Source organism: Bombus pascuorum, chromosome 15 (genome assembly GCF_905332965.1).
Source record: "Bombus pascuorum chromosome 15, iyBomPasc1.1, whole genome shotgun sequence".
Lineage (NCBI taxonomy): Eukaryota > Metazoa > Arthropoda > Insecta > Hymenoptera > Apidae > Bombus > Bombus pascuorum.
This window is the reverse complement of record NC_083502.1, coordinates 2,204,266-2,218,085: the sequence shown is the minus strand read 5'-3', so window position 1 is coordinate 2,218,085 and position 13,820 is coordinate 2,204,266. Positions and strand designations below refer to the sequence as shown.

General features: G+C 33.1%; 4 protein-coding genes across 6 annotated transcripts; 2 read left to right on the top strand and 2 right to left on the bottom strand.

The window, feature by feature from the left end:
- Nucleotides 1-88: 88 nt before the first annotated feature.
- LOC132914973 (eukaryotic translation initiation factor 3 subunit C) lies at nt 89-4,156 on the top strand. Its single transcript, XM_060974540.1, has 12 exons — nt 89-207; nt 506-611; nt 705-837; nt 928-1,212; nt 1,335-1,432; nt 1,502-1,629; nt 1,710-2,120; nt 2,195-2,404; nt 2,473-2,626; nt 2,691-2,906; nt 2,981-3,797; nt 3,906-4,156. Exons 2-12 carry the CDS (start codon nt 519-521, stop codon nt 4,037-4,039), a joined length of 2,679 nt encoding a protein of 892 aa, XP_060830523.1. The 5' UTR covers nt 89-207; nt 506-518; the 3' UTR covers nt 4,040-4,156.
- Nucleotides 4,140-6,347, bottom strand: LOC132914985 (vacuolar protein sorting-associated protein 33B). Its single transcript, XM_060974577.1, has 6 exons — nt 6,190-6,347; nt 5,896-6,119; nt 5,311-5,817; nt 5,006-5,236; nt 4,600-4,922; nt 4,140-4,517 (listed from the first exon to the last, which is right to left on the bottom strand). The coding sequence occupies exons 1-6, from the start codon at nt 6,345-6,347 to the stop codon at nt 4,254-4,256; spliced, it is 1,707 nt and encodes a 568-aa protein (XP_060830560.1). The 3' UTR covers nt 4,140-4,253.
- Nucleotides 6,348-6,698: 351 nt separating this feature from the next.
- On the top strand, nt 6,699-11,628 carry LOC132914972 (uncharacterized). Of its 2 annotated transcripts, none has more exons than XM_060974539.1 (10): nt 6,699-6,863; nt 7,266-7,384; nt 7,491-7,736; nt 7,846-7,961; nt 8,036-9,418; nt 9,495-9,704; nt 9,790-9,899; nt 9,974-10,188; nt 10,254-10,510; nt 10,575-11,628. In XM_060974539.1, the coding sequence occupies exons 1-10, from the start codon at nt 6,702-6,704 to the stop codon at nt 10,658-10,660; spliced, it is 2,904 nt and encodes a 967-aa protein (XP_060830522.1). In that variant the 5' UTR covers nt 6,699-6,701; the 3' UTR covers nt 10,661-11,628. The 2 variants fall into 2 exon arrangements, with proteins under 2 accessions (XP_060830522.1, XP_060830521.1); XM_060974538.1 differs by having other exon boundaries at nt 7,846-7,967.
- On the bottom strand, nt 10,682-13,712 carry LOC132914990 (sorting nexin-30-like). Of its 2 annotated transcripts, XR_009659737.1 has the most exons (8): nt 13,474-13,712; nt 13,160-13,315; nt 12,944-13,054; nt 12,670-12,834; nt 12,399-12,594; nt 12,056-12,330; nt 11,559-11,977; nt 10,682-11,341 (listed from the first exon to the last, which is right to left on the bottom strand). XR_009659737.1 is itself a non-coding variant. In XM_060974591.1 (7 exons), the coding sequence occupies exons 1-7, from the start codon at nt 13,636-13,638 to the stop codon at nt 11,618-11,620; spliced, it is 1,428 nt and encodes a 475-aa protein (XP_060830574.1). In that variant the 5' UTR covers nt 13,639-13,712; the 3' UTR covers nt 10,682-11,617. The 2 variants fall into 2 exon arrangements, 1 of the variants encoding a protein (XP_060830574.1); XM_060974591.1 differs by having other exon boundaries at nt 10,682-11,977.
- Between the last annotated feature and the right edge of the window lie 108 nt (nt 13,713-13,820).

The window sequence follows — 13,820 nt, the reverse complement described above, 5'->3', positions numbered from 1 at the left end:
TTAGTGCGATAATTAATCAAATTTTTGTCCTAATAATAATTTGAATAAAAAAAAATATCAAGGAGAATTTGAAAACTTTACACCATTTTTTTTGGAACACTTTTCATCCCAGCAATTTTATGGTGTATCAGCCTTTAATGGCGTTGTCATTCTAACCTGTAGCAGTTTAACCATTTGAAGGGAAAAAAACGATCAATTTTGTAATACGTAAGTTTGTAAATGAATAAATATAATTTATATACCTTTAAATCATTTTTGTTAATAGCAATGCGTGCTCAACATAAACTTATACTAATCAAATTATTGCACCATGTGTTTAAGAATTATCGCATATACAGAGCAGCTTTTCTAATTACATGCATAATTTACATAATAATATTATATTATATTATGAAATTTTATAAATAAATATATGTAAAAAATTTTATTAATAATAAAGTATATATATTTATATACCACCTTTTCAAATTTTGAACATTTACTAAATTTGTTCCTTTTTTTGCAGTATTTTCCTAAACATGAGTCGTTTCTTTGCTACTGGATCAGATTCTGAATCTGATAGTGCTTCCGAGGAGGAGCAGGTTCAACGAGCACCAACTACAGCTTTCACAGTAAATTTAAACATTATAATATTTTATTATTTCCTTTTTTATATTGTGGTAAACATACAAAATTTGCATTAACATAATGTAAAATTTTTTCAGTTCAGTGATGAAGAAGAAGAAACTAAGAGGGTTGTACGATCAACCAAAGAAAAAAGATACGAAGAGATTGCAAATCTCATCAAGCTCATAAGAAATTATAAAAAGATTAAAGATATGAGCAGCATGTTGTCCAGTAAGTGCTTACAATGTTTAATGATATTATACAAATATAAATTATTTATAAGTATTCATTTAATTGAAATCATTCATATTGTAACTATAGGTTTCGAGGATTTAATGCGTGCTTATCAAAAAGCTCTGCCTGTAATAGCAAAGGAAGAAGGTGGCCAAACACCACGTTTTTACATCAGATGTTTAGTAGAAATGGAAGATTTCATCAATGAAGTATGGGAAGATCGCGAGGGTCGTAAAAATATGTCAAAAAACAATTCAAAGTCATTGACTTCATTACGTCAAAAACTTCGTAAATATAATAAAGATTTTGAAGAAGATATAGCAAAATTCAGAGAAAATCCAGATCAGGATGATGATGAGGAGGAAGAAAAACGTGAGTCAATTTCACTGATAGTATTCAATAATATTTCAATTCAATAATAATTCAATAATATTTGCTGATGTTCTAAATTAATTATTTAAAATAAAAATTAATCATTGTTTAAAATCTCCTAGCTGAAGAAGTTATAGAATCTGAGGAAGAGGAGGACAGTGCAGTTCCTTTCAAAAAGGCTGGATCAGAAGCAAGTGAACCAGATACTTCTAAATTTAAGGTTTGTTATATGTAATAAAATATTTTGTGAATTCCTTTTCTTGATATTAACAAGCTCATATTTTTACAGAAAAGCATGGCTGATGGAGAAGAAGGTAGTGAAAGTGAATCTGACTGGGGTAGTTCTTCAGATAGCGAGAGTACAAGTAGTGAGGATGAAGGTCAATATCAAAATATACGTGAACGGTTTATCAAAAAGTATGTTTAACTCATTCACACAAATAGATGAAAGTAATAATTAATTAATGTAATATTAACATTGGCATATTCTGAAATAGAGTGACAGATAAAGAGGAAGAAGAAGACAAGACAAAACGAAAGGAACAGCGAAAGGAACGTAAAGAAAAGGAACGGAAAAAGAAGAAAGATGAAGACGACGAAGAAGGTGAATGGGAAACTGTCAAAGGCGGTGTAGCCATTCCATCCGAAAAGCCGAAAATGTTTGCGAAGGATGCAGAAATTAATGTAGCTGCTGTCTTGAAGAAACTTTCTGAGATCATCGCGGCTCGCGGTAAAAAACGTACCGATCGAAGGGAACAAATTGAACTTTTACACGAACTGCAATCCATAGCCGATACTCATAATCTTGGGCCAGCAGTAGCTGTAAAAATTAAATTTTCTATCGTGTCCTCTATTTTCGATTACAATCCAAAAGTATCAGATGCAATGAAACCTGAATATTGGTCAAAGTAGGTATTATATTATAAATTTTTAAAATATGAAATCATCCCAATTTATGAATTAATAAATTATTTTTTTGCAGGATACTAGAACGTATCACAGAAATGCTTGATATGCTTTTGAACACAAAAGATATGGTTATCGCTGAAGTAGTATCTGAGGATGCAGAAGAGTATGAAACTCCTCCTTATAAAATACATGGATGCGTGCTAACGCTAGTAGAACGTTTAGATGAAGAATTTACTAAATTATTAAAGGAATGCGATCCACACAGCAATGAATACGTAGAAAGGTATGTGCATATATTTAAATAAATTAGTAAATTGAAAATGTAGACGAAAATATTCACCATCTTTTTAGGTTGAAAGATGAGAAACAAGTGTCCATGATAATAGATAAAGTTCAAGAATATTTAGAAAGGCAAGGCACAGTTTCTGAACTTTGCCGCGTATATCTACGTAAAATTGAACATCTATATTATAAATTTGATCCAAATGTTCTTAAACAAAAAGAAGTAAGTATATAGTTATTAATATTTGACAGATAAAAATCTAAAAATATAATATATACATATTCAGGGCGAACTTGGTCTAGACGTCGCAACATCTGTCCAAGTTATGGAGAAGCTTTGTAAATACGTTTATGCTCATGACGGGACTGACAGACTTAGAACTCGTGCGATTCTTTCTCATGTTTATCATCATGCTCTTCACGATAACTGGTTTCAAGCGCGTGATCTTATTCTGATGTCCCATTTACAAGAAACCATTCAGCATTCCGATCCAGCTACACAAGTTTGTATCCTTTATAATGAAATTATGCTTTTCTATATTTTTATGAATTTTTTTCCCTCTATTTCCAATTACAGATTTTATACAACAGAACTATTGCTCATTTGGGTTTATGTGCATTCCGTCACGCGAATATTAAAGACGCACATAATTGTTTAGTTGATTTAATGGTGACTGGTAAAGTAAAGGAACTCTTGGCACAAGGTCTTCTTCCTCAAAGACAACATGAACGCAGCAAAGAACAAGAAAAAATCGAGAAACAAAGGCAAATGCCATTCCATATGCATATCAATTTGGAACTCCTTGAGTGTGTTTATTTAGTTTCTGCTATGCTCATTGAAATTCCGTACATGGCTGCACATGAATTTGATGCGAGGAGAAGAATGATTTCCAAGACATTTTATCAACAATTGAGGTCAAGTGAACGTCAGTCTTTAGTTGGACCTCCAGAATCTATGAGAGAACACGTTGTCGCGGCGGCAAAAGCGATGCGCAATGGAAATTGGTTGGCTTGCAATAATTTTATCATTAACGAAAAAATGAATGCTAAAGTTTGGGACCTCTTTTACCAAGCGGACAAAGTTCGTGACATGCTTACAAGATTAATCAAAGAAGAAGCTTTAAGAACGTACTTGTTCACGTATTCCCACGTCTATGATTCGATTTCTATGCCAAAATTGGCAGAGATGTTTCAACTGAAGCGACCTGTTGTTCATTCCATCATTAGTAAAATGATTATCAACGAGGAACTTATGGCATCTTTGGATGATCCAACAGAAACGGTTGTGATGCATCGTAGCGAACCAAGTCGTTTACAATCTCTAGCATTGCAGCTTACCGATAAAGTAAACAACTTTGTGGATTCTAATGAACGTATTTTCGAAATGAAACAAGGTAAATTATGAAAACTTTAAGCAATTTTAAATGATTATAAAATTGTAAAATGATTTTTATTCTAAATGATTGTAAAATACTGATGATGATGAACGTCTTACGTCACAGGAAACTTTTTCTCAAGAGGAAATCAAGGAAACTTCCGTGATAGGCAAAATTACAATCGACAGGGACAAGATTGGGGCCGTCAGAGACGGGACCGTGATCGGGATCGTAATCGAGAAGAAAATCGAAATTATTAAAAATCAGGGAACATTGAAATATTGTTTATGTGGGTGTTTAACAGTGGATTATCATTGTACCGTTCACACTCATGTGAATAATGTTGAAAATAACAGTATATAAATAATTAATCACTATTTTAGTGTATATTCATGCTTCCATGTTTGCTACTATTTATATATAATTACTTTATATATAAATGTTACAAATGTTTGATTATCATCTTTAAGATGTTCATATATCTTGCACCTTCTCCAGCAATTTATTACCTGTTATTATATTATCCGAGGTTAGTACAAGTCGAATCCCAGTCGATTTTTCTATAAACCGGCAAGCAGTTATTTCGGCATAGGTAATACCACCAATGATACATATCACTACCATTTTTGGTAATAATGAACCACGTTGACCACTTATGACGCAGTTTGATAAATTTGTCAACTCGTCAAGACTCTTAGTATCCTTTTCTTGATTCACAACAATATTTAATATTTGAGCCTATAGAGATGTGAATTTTTATCAACTCCATTCAATATTAAACATTATCAAGTAGATTAATTTAATTAATAATATTACTAACGATTAGTGGTACGTAAACATTATTGAATACGTAACTTGCACACGAACGGCTTTTTTGCTCCATTTGCTTGTAATTGGGTAACAGCTTTAACTTCTGTGCATTATTATTCCATTCACTGTTCCAATTTGGTAATTTGTGTAAAATATTTTCTGTCCTATACTTTAATAAACCTATACTATGCAATTTATAAAATAACGGTATGTGTTTATAACCGTGAGCGTGAAGATAAAGTTTTTGTATAGAGTCCAGTTCATTTTGAGTAATTCCGTCGCTTGTAATCGATAATAAACATAATAAACGTAAGGTTCTCAGTGGATGATCGTCTGAAAAATGAGTTGTAAGATCGCGAGGAATAAGATCATCTGAAAAAAGATAGTGTTATTGTCTATTAAAAGAAATTACGTACCTACATATCTTTCAATATGACTCAAACACTCTTTCCTCTCTCTGCACTCAAGCATACATTTTTCTATTTTTTGCAAGGTTTGAAAGTCAGAACTTAATGTGTCTGCTATCAGCTGGCAAGCAGAAATATGAAAAGCAAGTTGTCGCGTTAGATCTCTAGTTTTTTGTAATCTCGTCGCTACATATCTTTCCATTTCGGATAACTTCATTGTTTGTATCGCATTCTGTTCCACTGATATGAACCATTTAAAATACTGCTAACTTTTATGAAAAATAAACTAACAAAAGAAACATATAAGAACATACATTTTAAAGATTTAGCTTTCCCATGTAAAATTGGAAAAACTTCGCTGCATGGTGTATCTCTTACTTCCCCGTAAATTTGATCTTTATCTGGATCTAGCTTAACTTGAGATTTGCCCAAAATACCTGTACCAACATTTATTTCCACTACTTCATGTAGTAATCCAGCGTAAGTTACAGGGGTTAAAAGTGGCGTAACCAAATCATAATTCCTGTCCATTATAATTAAAGCTCCTATTTCATTTTCTATATTAGAGGAGCCTAAACAGTGTTTCATTGACTCCATAATTTTGAACATTTGCTGACTGTACTTTCCAAAGGAAAGTGTTAATTTAGGTGAACCAAGTATAAGTTGCAGTGACCATAAGCTACGTCCTAATGCTGGCAGTAATGTAGTATCTTTGTGATAGTAAAGATCAATAAACATACAGTTTTCTAAAGATAAGATGTTCCCATCTAATCTTATAAATTCCCAAGATAATGTTTGTAAGGTAACTAATCCAGATAATCCTAAAGAAACATTTACATTCTTACTCTAATGGAACTGAAACAACTATTGATTATTTAATTGCATAATAAAATATTCACCTTCTTCTTCGATTATTGAATTAAGAACAGTGGGTACAGATGGAGTAACTAGAATATGATGATATGGTTGTACATGTGGTTTAATATTTGAAGGAATTTCTGACTGTATTTGATCTAGTACCCTTTTGCAAGCAATCAAATCACTTGAAACCAAAAAGATGTGTTGAGAATTTGAGAGCTTCAAGCCTTGCTCCATTTTATAAATCTTTTCAACGCCATAACGTCTAAGTAAAAAATAATATCATTTGATATCTGTTCAAGAAGTAACATGCCACATTAATTTAAAATAATTACTTGAGTACAGAAACTCCTACAAAACTGTCCAAAATTTTCATAAGTTTCTGCTCTATTACTAAGTCTTTGGTTCCGGGAATCGCGTCCAGTATTTCAACAAGTTTTCGTTGACTTATTTGTTGTAATACATTCAATCTATCATCCAACGTGATGTCCATATCTTTTTAATATATATTACAAATTTCGATAATTTGATAATAAGTAGTAACAAAATTGTTTAACCACTATGAGTTATGAAGATGCTGCATATCTTTGTTCGATGACATGATATCGATGTAAAGTTAAAAACTATAATGGAATTCCAATGTTTTATTCGTCTATCAAAATTCCTTTGAACTGCAAGTGATTTTCAAACCACATCACATTAAATAGATACTTTTAAAGGAAGCATAACAAACAACTCGACTAGTGCACCCATGTGGTAGAACTTCGTAAACCGGAGTGAATCGTATTTTCCAATCCTTTCAATACTCACGCGTATGCGTATAGTATCTCAGTAGGGTTATTTAAAAATGGCGGACGCATCGTCTTCCGATACTACCTCAGATTGTTGCTATGAATGGTTCTCTGATATTACTTCCGAAAAATCGGAATACGTGATAGTAGGTCAGAAACCATGCTTGTCTCATCGACGCAGCAAAAGACATTTCTTACAGAAGCTATTTTTAAGAGAGGTAATGTTGCTTAACCTTCAACTTACTCCGAGCGTTAATGAAATTGACAGACTCCAAATAGCTGCCAAAATTTTGTGATAATGTGAAAAAAAAAAGGAAAACAATTAAGACATGTCCAGGAAGAAAATTTAAGTCGTTCCTCGGTATTGTATGCTTGTTGTTAAATGATACATAATGCTTAACATTTTATGGATGCAAGAAAAAATGTCCTTTTGTTCTTGCACATGAAGTCTTTTAATCTCTCTTGTTTGTTCTCTACTGCAAATTAAATGAATTAATGACTACATGATACCTATAAGAAATAGAAATTTAAAAATTTAAGAGCAACAGTGATCTCTTAAAATTTGTTAATTAGAGAGGAAGAACAATGAGGGTATTATAAAAAACTATTAATTTTTACAGATCAGAGGTTGTTTATCAGCGCACAACTATGCCTCAGAAGAAAGACTGTTTGCTACTGTACCTTCATGGAGACATTTACCATTATTACATGTAATCCCAAAATCAGCACTTGAAGCAGGGTATGTTTATTACATGCGTAAATTTATATCACAAGGAAATGTAGTAAAATGAGAAAATGTTCCTTCATTGAGAATCTTGTAATAACAATAATTATTATTATTGAAGACACATTGTAATGGGATTGACACAATGTGGTCAGTTTTTACTTACATACACATATACCATGGATGTGAGTGGCACTACCTCTTTGTACAAATACTTGTTACATTGGTGGGCCTTTACTCCAAATCATGTTGCACGTAAAGTTGCAGAAGTCACGCTTTTTGGTAATTACACTATCTACAGAGAACTTAGTATTGTTATATCTCAATGGCCAATGGAGAGGAATAAACTAGTGATACATGGTCTTTGGTAAGATTTCATTTAATTATTTTATTTATCAGATAAGTCTTCAAATTTACAAAATAAATTAAATAATTTATGAAGTAAGTAAAAGTAATTAATAAACATAAATTTCTAGTACAAATTGGCTACACCTTCAACCAACAGATAGAGCGTACTTAACAATAACTACAGTACCATCTCTTGAAAATTGTAAGGACTGTTTAAAAGTAGCGGCATCCTATGAAGAAGAAGGTGAAGGTAATATAACATTACACGTATAAAATGCATTGTAGTAAATTAAAAAATATTTGTTTGATTTTTTACAGAGCTTGCAGCAAACTGGGATGGTTGTGTACGGTGTAATTGTCTTCAACATGGACTCACTGTCCATACCACCTATGAAGTAATTTCTCCATATCCTAGGTTCCGTGCTACTGTCTGTTTGAATTACTGGAATCATGTGGTAGTTAACACAGGCAACTTTTTACATGTGCTCAGGGTGGACTTGGACATTCCAAAATCAAAAAACCAGAAGTCTAGCGATAAACAGGATACTGTAATTCCCGACACAGTGCCGTTAGACATGAGTGATGTTGAAGAATTGGATTACACGAAGACAGTGGAACGTTATGAGAGTTCCGACGAGAAAGTAGGCACACCCGAATGCGCGGTGGATCAATCACCGCGATGCGAGTCGAGTATAGAACATGACTTTTTAGAAGAAACAATTAAATTAGATGATAAGTTAGGTCGTGATTCATTAAATACCTCAAGCAGCAATCAAAGCGACTGTGCCTGTGATATAAATAAGTCTGCTGACGTCGTAGGTGTTAAGCCGTGCGGGTGTTCCGACAGCATCGAGTGTAAATGTCGAAACAGTAGTCCGATCTCACGAACCGAACAGCAAGCGATCTCTGTCAGAGACAAAATCTTACAGGACTTCTGTGAGGACATGTCCCAGGAACTCAATATCGGTAGTGATCTGATCACACTAGTAAAGCATCCCTCGTGTTCCCCACGGTCTACGCCACAAAGACTTCCTTCTGATCTCAAAACTATGACATGGTCTTCGCCCATTCTCACGCCACCCTCAGACATCTTGAGAACCCGGAATTCAGAGTCTAGTCATAAAAGCACGCGCAGTCAACGTTCTAATTCTCCTCAACCTGGTGCTTCAAAGGACAGCAATGTCAGTTCTGTTAATTCGCCTCTTCATTCGGTCTCTATAAGTCCATCCTCTTCATGTTCTTCGCGGTTAATGTCACCTCCTGTGTCACGATCCTTTCGTCATCCAAGTCCACGCAAAAGATCTAATTTACATTCTCCACCTCCCATTGTGAATTCGACGCAGTCGAGAACAAGAGCTACGCATAAGCTTATCCTTGAAGCAGAAAAGGCGTATGAATTCACGGATGAAGCGCAAGAGACTTGTGAAAAGCTTAGCTCATTCCGAAAACGAAGGCTTGCTGATAAGAAATACGAGTTCTGCGACGAAACTGAGGATGCCGAGAACATAGTTCCTTTCAAACATATACGGGATCAATTCAAACATCGTGGCTGTTCAATACATCAGATATCGTCCTCTCCTACAATGTCACCCGCACTGCCAAACGGTAAGAAGCATTGGGTGGATTCCGATCAGAGTGAAACGGATGATTTCAGCGTTACTCAGGATATTGGTTTGTCGAATGATTTAATCATTGATTCAGGTAAACTGAATTGTCCATATCGAGGGAGCACTTCGATCTTATTGATAAAGTCAATAACGTTATTTTAATTTATTAGCGGAAAAAAATGTGCTACGTCCATTAAATCAGAATCAACTATCCAATGGAGGCATAAGTAGGGATCGTTCTAATAAGCATTCTGTTAATTCCTCACCATTAGTTCCAAAAATAAATTTACAGTATCCTAGTATAAAATGCACTGCACATTTCAAGAGAAGTTACATAGAACTTGATGATGAAATGATATCAGTTATTACAGATGTTGAAGGTATATTATAATTTCTATTATTTTTTGGTAATTAAAATAAAAAAAAACAAGCATAAGCATCCATATATATATATACATTTTACAGATGAAGAAACAGGAGGATATGTGAGTTACCAATGTGTGCTTCCTATGCATGTTCATGGATCTGGTTATGTTCAAATGCAAATGATTAGCAATAGTAAAGCTGAAAAATTGGTATTATGCTTAAAATTTGAATGATTTTATTCAACAATTGATAAGATAAATTTAAACAATTATTGAATTTTTAGATAGTACCATGCGTTTCGATAAATCAATTAAGTTTTGATATTGAAACGTTCTCTCATCATATTGCAGACTGGATTTGTATGAGATTTAAAAAGAAATATTGGCACTGTAGTGATTATGATATAGAAATAATAGATGTGTGCGCGTTAAGTGGTGATATTATCTGTCTATTAATAATGAAGATACAGGCTAGTGAAATTAGTAGTCAAACTCAATGGTTCGTACTAGTTTATGTTCAAGAATTTTCATTATACCTCAAATACTTATTTTGGTGAAATATAGCTCTCAAGAGAGAACACAGTATGAAGTGGGATGCAAATTCACATGGAACATTAATACAAGTCAATATAGGATAACTGATATATTACCATTGGAAGAAGTAAAAACCGAATCGTGGAAGCCAAATTGTATGAACGTTCCAAATTTTCGTAGTCCATTATGGAACCCGACCAGACGTTTAGCGCCAAAATTAAGGGAAAAGATACAACAACCATATGCGCACACAGTACGATTTTTGCATAATGAAATGACTTTGGCAGGTAAGCGTTCCAAATGAAATAAACATTATTTTAAAAAATAAAAAATACATGATATATTTTTTAGGCGAATCTATAACTAGACTTTATGATTTGGATAACTTGGTGGAATTTTACATAACACCGATGCCAAATTACTCTTCAATCGAGTAAATAATTATCGATTAAACGATATGACACAAACAATAATTTATTTAGTGTTACAAATCTATGAGTTTCATCATCAATAAGATAGCGTGTACAATATACTGAATGTATTGGAAACATACCCCATACACTTATGATACTATTTCAAAAAATTATTAATTCCAAGCGTGAATAGCAACAGATGTAACACGTTGTATAGATTCTTATTGTGCTTTTTTCACGAGACTACCTAAATAAGTTGATTGTTAAGTGCCGCTATAATGGATTGTTCAAAACTTAATGACATAGATTAAAGGTACTGAATAATAATACAACGAATATTACAAGCAGTTTGCTTGAACTTTGTAAATTATATTCTAGCGCTATATATTGGTTATTTATATATTATAGATAAACTTTGGTAATTACCAGATATAAGTAACTAAGAACTGATTGTCAATGAATGTACTGTATATGGTCTCAAAGAAATGGAATAACTAGTAACAAATTATTTAGTACTTGGTCCCAAAATTAATTAACAAAGGAAAACTATATCTCAACATATTTCTTAATTAATTCTTTATGCTAAAATTTGTCCTAGTTAGATTTGTAGAATTAAATACATTTATTTACGTTTTCGCGTTAACTTCGCGTAACCGTGTTGTATTATAAAGCCATTTTACCATAAACTTTTTTATATCTGAAAAACTGAAATACATATATAAATGTGCACAACGTGTGCGACTAATCACTGTATTGTAATGTATATAAGTACCGATTGTACTTTCTACAAAAAACATTTAAGATTTGAGAGATAAAGTTATTTAATTTGCTGAAGCAGCAACGATGAAACTGGAAAGGTCAGTTTCTTAAATGCAATAAAATATTTGTCATTACTGGCGAAGGATGGCTTTAAGTTTCTTACCTTTATAAATGCATAAGATAATTACTATCTGTATGTATGAAAGTGAAAGATTATAGAATTCAAACGGGAATCTTGATAGGTGGTCCTACGCTAATTTCGGATCCTATTCCATCCAGTTTCAAACCAGTGAGAATTTCTTCCCATGCATTCATACACTGCTGATAATGTCGAATTTGTCGATCTGCCATTGAAATTAACATATTTTTCAAATCCATTTGCTTTTCAACGTTCCACCTTTGTAAATCACTTCGGAGATTTTCGTTCGCACATTCTACACGATCTTGCAATAATTCTGTTTGCTTTGCTAGTCGTGGAATAGTCTGTCCGAGTCTTTCTAATTTTTCGTCACGGGATTCTGCCTTCCAAAGTGATCCACCCCAATTTTGGGTTGAGGAATTACCGCTCGTAAGACCCATTAGCTATTTGAATAATTAGTATCATGAAATATCGCAATTTATTAATAATAACTACATTTAAAAATAAAATGTAAAGTGCACCTGATCCTTCTCTAATCTTTTCTTTGCTAATTCTTCAACGGTCATTTCGTATTCAATTTGCATTGAGTCCCGTCGGGATAAAGCATTTCTAACTGCATCTACATATGAAATGTATTCTCGTTCCTCGTTCGTTACGTTTTCTAAGAGTTTCTGATGAGCCACTGCATTATATTCTATTGCTTTAGCAATAGCTAACAGAAAGGGAGCTAATTCTGGCTCTGAAGTTGCCCATAAGGTGAAAATTGGATGTAATTGATGCAATTCTAGCAAGTAGTCTAATAAAACATAATTTAATTGAGATCATAATAAAAAGTAATTAATATAAGGTCAACTAATCTTATACCTTGCCTTTCCTTATGTATACGATGATTTATTTTATCTACAGTTGCTAATTTTTCGCTAAGAGCTGTACAATAATCCCGAATTTGCTCAAATTCAAAATGACGCTGTTTCATGGTATATGTACTTGCGATATTTTGCAGAGAATCAGTCATTTTAACAAGAACATTTCCACGATTTTTACGATGTATAAGAAATTCCTAAAAAAATATGGAAGTACAATATTCAAAAGTATATTGGAGAAATAAATATATAAGAGACAAAAATATTCTTACCGCGGGTTTAGTAGTCAGAAAAATGTACAAATTTTTATCACAACTGAGGATCGGATGATTCACAACTCTGTTAAGAAATACATGTAACAACTTCATGCGTGCTATGATAAATTCTTTGGAATAACGATCTAACTGAGCAAGTAACGTATGTTTTCCAGGCATTGGCTGTAATAATAATATTAATATTTAATTATTCTCATAAGTTATAAAACTATCCTAGGGATAGGTAAGTAAACATAGAGTTAATATGGTTCAGAAATGTATAATGACTCACTGGTATGATATGTGTAGGATATAAATCCACTAATTTTTGTCGCAACCAAATAAAATCATTGTAACGTCTCCTGACAATGTATTCTCCTTCCTCAAATTCTGGTCTCATGGACTAAAATGATGCAAAAAGTTTATCATTCTATCAATGCTCTTTATCAATGCTGGTTTATTATCCTCTACAGATATATAAGATATATAAACTTGAAATAAAACTTACTTTTGTTGTTATACGAAAAGTAATATAAGTTTCAAGCGTTTCAAGATGCTTCTGAGGATTGTCTACTTTTACTTGTAGATCTCTAGAATCTGTTTGAAAATCTGATATTTCTTGCTCTGGTAGAGTAGAGAAACTGTCAATAGAGGGAGAAGCTATCTGGAAATAAAAGTTACATTAAATAAAACATGATATTAAACGTAAATAATTAAAACTATTGATTGTAAACAGTAAGACATTATGCAAAACTCGTGATTTTTATTTCTTTATCGTCGTAATGCAGTGACTGTCAAAGATATTACAGGTTATATCCTCACCACAGAACCCTCGACGGACGTGCTACAATTCGAAAGAAAATCGACATCGCGGCTTTCCTGCTTAATAACACCGCCGACTGCCATTGTGCTTACTTCTAAAATTGCGGAATCTTCCACATTCTTTTCACTCAAGTTCTCTACCTCGATTTCCGAAGAGGTCATCATCTTTAAACTGTCAAGCAACAGACACACAGCTTTAACAGCACTGCGTCCTGCGTCACAATGCGCAGCATTAGGTCAATCACGAGTACGATACGCACATTGATCATGTTTTAAAAACTGGAGGGCGGTCAACAAAAAGTGACGGATCTGTATCTTTTCAGGTCTCTAAAATCCTAACAAGATGT